This window comes from Alligator sinensis, unplaced genomic scaffold (genome assembly GCF_000455745.1).
Source record: "Alligator sinensis unplaced genomic scaffold, ASM45574v1 scaffold52_1, whole genome shotgun sequence".
Classification (NCBI taxonomy): domain Eukaryota; kingdom Metazoa; phylum Chordata; order Crocodylia; family Alligatoridae; genus Alligator; species Alligator sinensis.
Genome location: NW_005842152.1, coordinates 1,939,078 through 1,950,617, shown reverse-complemented (window position 1 = coordinate 1,950,617; position 11,540 = coordinate 1,939,078). Strand labels below are relative to the sequence as shown.

The 11,540-nt window shown below is 44.6% G+C and overlaps 1 protein-coding gene across 9 annotated transcripts in view; it reads left to right on the top strand.

The window, feature by feature from the left end:
- ARHGEF10 (Rho guanine nucleotide exchange factor 10) overlaps positions 1–11,540 on the top strand; it is a 197,201-nt gene that overhangs the window by 102,415 nt on the left and 83,246 nt on the right. For all 9 annotated transcript variants that reach the window (XR_003094503.1, XM_025206351.1, XM_025206348.1 and 6 more), the window contains 2 exons: positions 4,359–4,504; positions 11,072–11,247. Coding sequence is in view for 8 of the 9 variants with exons in the window: in XM_025206351.1 (XP_025062136.1) it covers positions 4,359–4,504; positions 11,072–11,247 (322 nt within the window). In the remaining variant the exon portion in view is untranslated. The remainder of the gene's footprint in view (positions 1–4,358; positions 4,505–11,071; positions 11,248–11,540) is intronic.

Below are 11,540 nucleotides of genomic sequence, written 5' to 3'. Positions count from 1 at the left end.
ACGGCGGCCTGACCAATGTCGCATAGAGGGGGAGTATCACCTCTCTGGACCGGCTTGAGATGCACCTTTGGATGCATGACAAGGTATGGCTGGCCTTGCTGGCTGCGGTCTGGCATTGTTGGCTCATGTTCATCTTGGAGTCAGTAATGACTCCAAGATCCCTTTCTGCCTCTGTGCTTTCAAGAAGGACGCTCCCCAGCCTGAATGTATGCTGTGGATTCCTTCTCCCAAGGTGCAGCACCATGCATTTCTCTACATTGAACCCCATCCTATTCTTGTTTGCCCACTCTGTAGTCTGTCTAAATCTAGTTGAAGCCTCTCTCTCCCTTCAAGTGTGTCTACCTCGCCCCACATCTTAGTGTTATCAGCAAACTTGGACAGCATGCTTTCCACCCCCTCGTTCAAGTCGCTGATGAAGATGTTAAACAGTGCGGGCCCAAGGACCGAGCCCTGGGGTACCTAACTGCTCACATCTCACCAGGTTGAGTACAACCCATCCACCACTACTCTCTCAGTGCGCCCCATCAGCCAATTTTTTACCCATCCAACTGTGCAGGCATCAATGCCGCAGTCACTTAATTTATTGATGAGGATGGGGGGAGAGACAGTGTCAAAGGCCTTCTTAAAGTCTAGAAAGACTATATCCACAGCGACACCATCATCCAAGGATTTAGTTACTTGATCGTAAAAGGCAATCAGGTTGGTCTGGCAAGACCTGCCTTTGGTGAACCCATGCTGATTGCCCCTGAGCATGATCTCCCCTGCAGGCCCCCCACAGATGTGCTCCTTTATGATTCTCGCCAAGAGCTTCCCAAGGCGATGACCCCTGCCAGCTCCCTCAACACCCTTGGGTGGAGGGCATCTGGACCTGCAGATTTAAAAATGTCTAGCCCTTCCAGAAGATCCCTAACTACATCTGCACTGACTGAAAGCTTGATAGAGCTATCCCCAAGATTGTCTCTACCTCTGGTAGGTGGGATATCCCGGTCCCTGTTCAGGAAAACAGAGGCAAAGAAACTGTTAAAAATATCAGCTTTCTTGTCTGGCGTGGCCACCAGATTACCATTTGTGTCTTGCAGGGGCCCTACATTGCCTGGTGCCCTCTTCTTGCTCCCAATGTACTTGAAAAAGGACTTTTTGTTTTCCTTAATCCTGGATGCTAGCCTGAGTTCCATCTCTACCTTGGCCTTCCTAATAGCCCTCCTACACTCCCAGGCTGAGGAGGAATACTCCTCCTTGGTGATAGTTCCTCCCTTCCACTGGTTGTACGCCTTCTTTTTAGTCTTCAGGCATTGCTGAATGCCCTTGCTGAGCCAAGGGGGTTTCTGAGCACTCTTACCCACCTTGCTTTTCTCAGGGACTATTATCCTTTGGGCCTGGAGGATTGCCCCCTTAGGGTACGACCATCCCTCGTGGACTCCCATCTCCTCTACCTTCTGGGCCCTTAGTGCCTCCCCTACTAGTCTCCTAAGCTCATTGAAGTTGGCCCTTTCATTATGCCACAATGTGGCTGTGAGAAAAGGTAGTAATAAACAGGGCAGCTTTATTGCAGTGGACTTCTATTTGCATTAGGATGGGAGAGAACAGGCAGCCGAGAGCTGCCTGCACTCTCCTCTTACCCTAGGCAGGTGTTTTCTGGGCTTGAGGGTCCCAGTCCTTCATGGTCTGTGAATTCCCTGTGCAGAATTGGGCTCCTCAAGCCTGGCTTTCCCCATGTGTAGAGATGCACCCCCAATAATATCTGGGGTGCATCTGTGGAAGCAGGGAAAGTTAGGGTTCCCCACTTCCAGAGGCTCTCCTCTGAGATTGCTGGTGGTAGGCCCCTGGGAATGGGGAAAATCAGTCCATTGTGGTGCAGTCTTGGGGCTGGGGTTGCCTATTAGCTGTCTACATAGATGCACCTCCAGTAATCTCTAGGGAAATTCTCTGGAAACAGAGAACCCCAACTTCCACGTGTGTCCCAGAGATTGGTGGGGTGCATCTCTGTACATGAGGAAAGCCATGCAGGTGCCCCAGGAGCCCAATCCCGGAGATTGCCAGGAACATGTTTCTGGAAGTGGCAAGGCTGGGCAGGTGCTCTTAGGGGTCCCAATGCTGAACATGAATTCCTGGAGCATGTAGGACTGGGCCTCTCAAGCCTGGAAAATGCTAGTGGTGTGGTTTTGTAAACAGGGAACACGTCCCCCCTTGTCCCTTTAGATTAACAAGCAGGACCACAGGCACCATGTGTTTTGCCCAATGAAGTGGATGTGCCAGAGCATATCCTTGACATACACAGGCAGGGTTGATCCACTTTATTTGGCAACATCTTTTTCTAGCCATATATCTACTGGCTAAAATTTTGCTACTTTGTGCATGGTACCAGCAGCTGCACTGGTGTTGCATAAGAACACTGGGGAAGAATGCTGTGTCCATAGAAAATCCTTATATAGATCATTCTCACAAGGACAGTCTGGTTTGATTTTGTCCATGGTCCAGGATTTGGTCCTATATGCAGTGCAATGAACTACTATTTCCCTTTAATGACAAGGTAGTTCCGGTATGCCAACAGATGTATCAAATAGCTTTTCTGTATTAAGTCTGCCTGTACTACTCAATTTTTTGGGTGGTAAAACAGAAATATTTTCAAGAGAACTGTGAGAGGGACTTAAAAGGAATGGATGCATGAACAACCGTTTTGGCTTTAATCATGAATCCATGTTTGGGCTACCAGCTTCATTGTATATAGTTTCATGCCTGTTTTACTGTGCAAAACCATGTTCCTTCTAGAAAATGAAGTATGAAATAACTGGAAGGCTATACACATGCACGTATGCAGATCAATACTCCTACTTCCTAGCCTTATTCAAAGGAAGAAATAGTGAATGATGTCTAAGTAATTTTCTAAAAGGAGGTATCAAGTCTTCTCCATCGTCTAGAGCAGGGGTTTTCAACCGGGGGTACACATACCCCTGGTGGTACTTTGGAAGGCCCCAGGGCGTACACGGCAGTGGTGCTGAGAAGCCAGTGGCACTTCTGGTTTCACCGGTGGCACCCCACCCCCTCCCTTCAACTGGCCGCGCTTGTCAACTGGCCTCTGGGGGACTCCCAGCTTCTTGACTGGCCATTAGGGGTACCTTGACCAAAAAAGGTTGAAAACCCCTGTTTTAGAGCATACAACTGAAGCATGAGGATTTCTAGGCATTATGCAGCACTGAAATCTATTTCAGAAAGGTGGTGCTGATTAATAAATTATAATTGGAATCATTGTAGGTGCATTTTTTAAACTTTTATCGGTTGGTTTAACATGATCCACTGTACTCATAACGCAGGCAGGAGTGCTCCTGTGAGACTGCTTTCAGTTCTGGGGATGCTGGAGGTACAGGGATGATTTAAGACTTTTATCTTTCCCCGCTGTGCATTTATACCATAAACTATATTCTGGTTTGTCTAAGTAGCAACATGGTGATTGTCTACAAATAACTGAGGGGGTTTAAATAGAAAGAGAAAGATTTTTATGTTTTAGGTACTGGCACCTGTTTGGGTGCAATGCTATGCCACACCACACCAGTGGGAGCTCTAGGTGCCATTGCATCTCATTCATGGCAGCTTCTCATGCACTGTGAGCACTATGGACATACCAAATTCATGGCGGAAGTGGGCGGCACAGCAGCTCCTTTAATCTTGTAGTTCCCCTGGGTGCTCCCTGATTGGCAGAGGGGCCCACCACTCGCTCCTGATTGGCAGGGAGGTGAAAACTACAGTTTTAAATATGGCACCATTCTTGCCTCTGAGCCAGCCAGCAGCAAGTAGCAGGGCCACCAGCGCCAATCAGCAATGGGCAGGGAAGATAGGGAGGTTTGCAGGGAATCCTGAAAGGTTAAAGGAGATGCCGCACAGCCCACTTCCACTATGAATTTGGTAGGTCCCTAACTATATGTTTTTATCAGTGGCCAGTCAGCTCTGTGGACAAGTGCAGGCAAAGAAGGTAGCCATTACTCCATACCCTCCTACCTGTACTTGCCTCCTTGGGCGGAGTTGGAACCATGGAGTAAATGTGAATGGGCTGGACTAGAAGAGGGGAGAAAGCAGTTGTAGAAATTTATGGTCATACACTCAAGGATTTATAGCATCATAAAAAGTCCTCAGAGTAGGTGTATATTTCATCTTAAGGCCTCTTTACATTATCAGAATGTTGTAAAGGGAGTTTAGAGCTTGATCCTCAATGAGACACGAGAGACAGTCAATTCACATCCTTACATCCAGCTTTGAATGTGCTTAACAATATAGAATGAGGTATCCCATTGTATTTTATTGGTTTTCATACTGGATGATGGATGTTATCTGTATTAAATATATGGATGGTTTTTGAACCCTAGTTACTCAGCAGTGGAAACAGATACCTCATACGGACTGATGATATGATAGAAACAGTTTACAATGACAAGGGAGAAATTGTCAAAACCAAAGAACGACGACTCTTCATGTTGAATGATGTACTGATGTGTGCAACAGTCAGTGCACGGTAAGGCTCAGTTTATACTCTTGAAAGCAATCGATGAGAATTACAGATAGTAGCAAATTATATGGCCCGCACATACCAGTATTTATTAACTTTTAAGTGATCTTGAATGCTGTTTTATTTTTGAAGACTTGGGAATATTTACCTTTTTTTAAGTTATAGGTGAGTGTGATGAGCTAAGTGCAAAATCAGTTTTTGTGTGCATATGAACACAGTCTCTCGCATACTCACACAGCTAAAATTGACACAATTTGTGTGGTGAAAAAATCAGATCTGGGGTGAAAACATGGCATTGCAGTTGGTGTCAGTGCTCCCATTGACTTCAGTTGGGAGAGAGTTCACCCTTCAAACCTAAAGGGATTAAGACTGATGTTCTTAGAGAAAAACATCTTTGCATGTTTTCTTCTATACTATTGTTAGCTATTATTAGTATCAGCCTGTCACTTTCCTGTGTGCTGGGTGTGTTCACACATTTTAGTATCTTGGTTGTACTGTAAATATTTTTTTTTTCTTGTGTTGGTAAATGCTGAGAGAGAATATGTGGACTATTAAACCTTTTTCCTTTTTCTAATAGCAGCTTCCCTAAGGCTTACTGTATACACCAACTGTTCTTACATTATGTTACTGAAGTGTGACTATATTAGATAATTCATTACCTATTAGGCAATGTTGCAAGTGCTAAGTCTCGATTTGTATCTGTAAGTGAATCCCCATTGCTGTTCAGGAAGATCACAAGCTGGTTTCCTATTAACTAGGAAATGTGATTATTTTCCTTCCCCTTTTATTCAGTCCTGTGGTCACATCTGGATATTTTTTGATTCATTGCAGGATTACTTCTTTTGCTTATATTATTCTGTTCCATGACATCACGTCCTGGATTCTTTGTAACTGTTACTAATGTGGCAAAATGCAGCCTGTTTTTCTTTCACATGTGAAAGGACCCTCACTGAGCTTCAAGTTCCTGAATAAGGCATCTGATGCAATTGTCAAACAGTGTTCCTCTTCCTGTGGGCTTCCCCAGCCTAGTTGGGGATGGTAATTTTGATGCATGCATGTGATGGGGATTTGTTAAAACACAAAACCTCATTTCATGAAAGCTTGGTTATTTTTTCTCTAGCAGTTGGGATTAGGGCTTGCCTTTTCAACCCACACCTTCTCCATAATAATGTGTTTAGAAAAGCTTTATTCACTTCAGTGAAAGGGCTGCCCACCTCCTACTGCTATGCATTGTAGGACATAGACATAGAAACAATTTATGCTGGATAAAAGGGATGGGGCTTTACTGAACGTCAGCTGTTCCATGGTAACAGCCTTTGTGAATGCTCTTACCTTGCAGTAAGGGTAAGCTAAACTACAGTAATTTAGTTCTCAATGCTATGCTAGGCTAAGTTACTGTGGGTCAGTTTCCATTCACTAGAGGGTAACAGTGTGTACATGGACAGTTATTCCAGAGCAGATGACACCTAGTAAAGCATCACTCATTTTTGCCCTGCAGTAAATGTTATTGTATGTCTGGGTCATGCATCCAGATCTGTAGTTGCAGGGTGTCCAGAACTAGGGTTTTTCATAGATTTTCCACAAGTTTTAAGTCCACATAAGAACATTATTTTGATCTGTTCTGCATGTAGCCCAGAAGGTTTGGCTGAGAGAGCATATATTCTAGGATATTTTTATTTCTTTTTGTATCACTATCAGTGGTATAAATCAGTTATGCTGCTTGTACATGGACTTCTACTCATGATAATTGCTAAACTGGTAGTTGCTTGGATGTGTCTGATCTCTCTCATGCTCTTATTATTAATTACTTTTAACTTATGCCACAATGTGGCCATACTTCAGCTAATCTTCTCTTCAGATAAACATTTTCTTTTAGAGTCTCTTTCGTCCTCTGTACGATGGGTTTGATCAAGTAAATACAAAGAAATGGGAAAAACAAAGTAAAATGGGTATTAAACTATTTCCTTCCAAAGGGAGCTTCATAGTTGGTAGGGTCGGAAGGGACCTGAGCCAGATCATCAAGTCCAGCCCCCTGCCATGGGCAGGAAAGAATGCTGGGGTCAAATGTGACCCCAACTAGGTGATTATCTAGCCTCCTTTTGAAGACCCCCAGGGTAGGAGTGAGCACCACTTCCCTTGGAAGTTGGTTCCAGATCCTAGCCGCCCTGACTGTGAAGCTTCCTTGGCATACTATTTCCTCATAAATCCTGATGGAGATGTACATTTCCTACAGAAAGCAAATTACTTTTGGATTGCTTTAAACTACCTATCCAGACTGGCTGAAAAAGAGCAGTAAGCTGTTGCTTGGGGAGGCAGGAAAATGAGGAATTTCAGACTGTGTTGCCCCCTTTCCTTTGGGGAACTGGGCAGGGAATGGGGGAAGATGTTGCCTTATAATGCCCTTTCATAGAATCATAAAGAAGAAGGTCTAGAAGAGACCTCAAAAGGTCATTTAGTTCAACTCCCTGCCTGAGGCAAGATCATGCCTATCTAAACTGTCCTATACAGCTTCATCATCAAGCCTCTTAGCAAAACTAAACAGTGAACCCAAATATACCACCCTAACCTGCCCCAGGTAAAACAGGAACCACAGCATCCAATGCCCTGCTGTGCAAAGGTGGTTGATATATGCTCAAGAGATCCCAGGAACAAGGCTTCAGCACCCTTCTACAGAAGAAGGCAGAAGCCCCTAGAGTACGTACCAATCTGACCATGTGGTAAAATTCCTTCCAGTGCCCAAATATGATGATTGGTCTAACTCTGAGCAGAGGGGTAAGACCCCCTAGCCAGGAACCTCTGGGTTTAAGTTCCAGCAGGAGCATTAGCATGCCTCAGTCAAAATACCCAGCATTGCCTGCAGCCAGCAGCCAGTTCCTCTAAGGAAGGAAAAAAACTTGATACATATAGCAGGGGAGAGAGGAGGATTCCCTCCCAACCCCATGCAGCAACCAGCAACACACAGAATCATGGGAACAGGGGTGGACAAAATATGGCTCATGGGCTGGATCTGGCCCACCAAATGCCTTCATCTAGCCTGCAGGGCCCCTCAACAAATTGCAGATGCCTGCAAATGGACTTCCTTAGGATATATGCCAGTAGCTTACTGGGTATAGAGGGGAAAATAACTGGCCTGTATTTCCCTGGATCTTCCATTTTGTCTGCACTACGTTGGCCCTTTTCCAGTCCTCTGGTACCTCACTTGTGTCCCATGACTTCATGAATATCCTTGTTAAAGACTCCAAGATCTCCTCTGCCATTTTCTTCAGTACCCTTGGATGAAGTTCATCTGGGTACTCCAAGAAAACGAAGATGGAATCATAGTTTCATAGTAGTTAGGGGTCAGAAGGGACCTGAATAGATCATCTAGTCTAACCCCCTGCCACTGGTTGAAGCACACACTGGGATCACATGACCCTAGACAGGTGTTCATCCAACCTCTTTTTGAATTTACCCAAGGTAGGAGTGAGTACCACTTCCCTAAGAAGTTGGTTCCAGATCCTAGCTACCCTGACAGTGAAATAGTGCCTCCTAATCTCTAACCTGAACCTATTCTCTAGCAGCTTCTGGCCATTGTTCTTCGTCACCCCAGGTGCTGCTGGGGAAAACAGGGCTCTTCCTACTTGCTGCTGATCTCCCCTAACGAGTTTGTAGGCAGCCACCAAATCTCCCCTCAGCCTCCGTTTGCTGAGGCTGAACAGGTTCAGGTCCCTCAGCCTCTCCTCATAGGGCTCATAGAGCGGGAGTATCACCTCTCTGGACTGGCTTGAGATGCGCCTTTGGATGCATGACAAGGTATGGTTGGCTGTGCTGGCTGTGGTCTGGCATTGGCGGCTCATGTTCATCTTGGAGTCAATAATGACTCCAAGATCCCTTTCCGCTCACAAGGGGGGAGCTCCCTAGCCTGTATGTGTGCTGTGGATTCCTTCTCCCAAGGTGCAGCACCCTGCATTTATCTACATTGAATCCCATCCTATGACCATCCAGCCACCTCTGTAGTCTGTCTAAGTCTAATTGCAGCCTCTCTCTCTCCCTTCGAGCGTGCCTACGTCTCCCCACATCTTGGTGTCTGTTGGCAAACTTGGACAACGTGTTTTCCACCCCATCATCCAAGTCGCTGATGAAGATGTTGAACAGTGTAGGCCCCAGGACTGAGCCCTGGGGGACCCTACTGTTCACATCCCACCAGGCTGAGTATGACCCGTCCACCACCACTCTCTGGGTGCGCCCCATCAGCCAATTTTTGACCCATCCAACTGTGTAGGCATCAATGCCACAGTCTCTCAGTTTGTTAATGAGAATGGGGTGAGAGACAGTATCAAAGGCCTTCTTAAAGTCCTGAACTCACCCTTATGAACTCTTCATGAACTCACCCGTAACATTAGGCAGCGGGGATGTAACAGGGAGCCTACAGCTCCTCTTTCTTTAAAAGGGGAAAACAGTAGTAAACAGTGCTCAGGCAGCCAAAAAGGGTTAACAGCAAAGGAATAGGCAGCCAGAGGCTAGAAGCTGAGTGCGCCTATTGCTGTGCTAGTTGCACAGCTGCAGACAGAGCTGACAGGTTCTGGATGCGAATTAGGATTGGGGTGTGCTACAGCTCCAGGCAGGGAGGGACAGGGTTGGGGAGAGAAGGGTAGGGAGAGAGAGAGAGAGGATCAGGGCATGCTACAGCTCCAGGGAGGGGGGAAGAGAGAGAGATGTGGCCACACCTGGGCCAAGGGCCCTAGGACAAATGGAGCTGTATCCTTGCTTGCCCCTCCCCTCCCACCATTGACAGCCATGCCCATTGGGGTCTCATAGCCCCAGATCCTGTGGCAGGCACGCTCCCAACGTGGCCTGCCAGGAGCCCCACAGGCTGGAAACTTGGTTCTGCAAGGCATTTGTTTGATGCCTCAGCTTTAGGGATTTTGACTTTTATACACATGATATCTTGATTAATAAATGAGAGCAATCCAGAATCAACATGGCACATATTAAATAATTTGCTGACTGCTAGGTTTTGATGTGTAATTGTACTTTGAGAATTATAACTAAATATGTACGTTTCCTGTGGGGTCCTGCAGGAATCTGGTTTTAGCCTATTCTCCTTAACTTTTTTATCAGTGACCTCTAAGAAAGCATACAACTCTTATTGATAAAGCTTGCTGAAGTGACACTGTAGCCAAAAGAACTAAGGCATCATTGAAGGTATAATCAAGGAAAGATTGAATAGGAGTAAGGTGCCCATACTACCTTTCATGGGTGGGTTTAGGGGATGCACATGGAAAAGGGGGATGTGCATGGTGAGGTGCATCATCACATATCAAACAACATATGTTATTCCAGTTAAAAATAAACTAGAAGCTTTACTAATACGCTAGGGGTCTTAGGGCTATATTATTCAGTTTAAGATTGAAGACAAAATCAAATAACTTCATTGGAGTGAGTAAAAACAATCTGAAGAGATATGAAATCGGAGCTTCATTACCAGAAACAGCTATCAGCCAGCAGAATTGCAGAACAAAGGATAGCTTTACTGGTGGAATATCAAGACCATTAAAAAGAAGAGGGTGTTATTAACACCTGTGGAATAAAGAATTTAGAAGGGATCAGGTAGATTATAATAAACCACAGAGTAAATTGACTTCCTCAACACTGCCTGACTAGAAACTCTGCTGCCATGCCAAGCAGTTGGTTTTAAATTTTGGTTGGGCCAAAAATCAAAGTGGGCTACCAGTGCACTCCCTCCCCCCTAGATCCACCCCTGCTTCCTTGCTTTTTGCATAGGTATGACTGCTGCTTGAATACTGTGTCCAGTTCTGGTGGTGCTGGGTCATGAAGAATGCTGATGAAGTGGGTTCAGAGAAGAGCTACAGAAATGATTAAAGGACTGGAAAACTTGCCTTATAATGAAAGACACCAAGAACTCCACATTTCAAAGAAAATATGAAAGCACAGTACAGCAGGGAACATGTGATAATGGACTCCTTGCTTTAGCAGGCGAGGACATAGCAATGTCTTAAAGTTTAAAGCCATAACAAATTTGGACTAGAATTGAAGTCCAGTTGTTTAAGAGTTTTTATTAACCATTGGAACAATTTACCAAAGTTTGCAATGGTTCTTGATTTGCTCACAAATTTTTTCAAGGTTAGATGTATGCTCTGGTTCTCACAAAAAATATTAAGTTTTTTGTCTTGTGGCAAGTACCATAGCTCAGAGGAGATGATTGTAGTGGTTCTTTCTGGCGTATAATGCATGAATCATTATTTCCGTTTTGTCTGGGGGCTAACTCATTTATCATCAGAGATGATTTAGTTAATTAGCAGTTCTCTATTAGTAGAGAATGTTTTCTGAAATGTTTAAGCACTTCAGAAATTGTTTATGTCATTATGGACTTTGCTCTGCCTGACACTTACACCTATAACATTTGTGTGTGTGTGTGTGTGTGTGTGTGTGTGTATGTTACTTAAATATTATGCACAAGCTACAGACTTCTGTGTAGGTAGATTTTGTAAGTTAAAATAAAAATTGATACAATTGATAACATGAGCAATTTTTATAACAACTCATAAAATCATTAATTGATTTGTCTTCCAGGTCTTCGTATGAAAGTAGTGGCATTGTGGCAACTGGCCAAAGGTATTTATTAAAATGGAGTGTACCTCTTGGACAAGTAGAAGTCATTGAATATGGCAGCAGCGAAGGACAAGGAGAGAATTGCAGGTTCCCACCTCAGCATTCTGCAGAGAATGTTGTTGTCAGTGTTAAGCCAAGTAAGCAAAAATCCTAATATCTGATGATTTTATATTCTTTATTCCTTCTGTGGGAAGAGGGAGGGAGAATCAAAATATACTGGCTGTTTATATAGAAGTACTATCTCCTGAGAGAGACTCTCAGGAGTGGCTCACAGTGGCCACTTTTTTTACTCTGGGAGAAAAATTATGAACTCTGTATACTCGTGGTTTCTTCAGAGAGAGCAGGGACTCTCCTTGGAGAAACTGAATGCATGTCCAAGCCCAAGGTGTGAACTTTTCTTGTTTATTATGGAAAAGAAAGGACACTCATT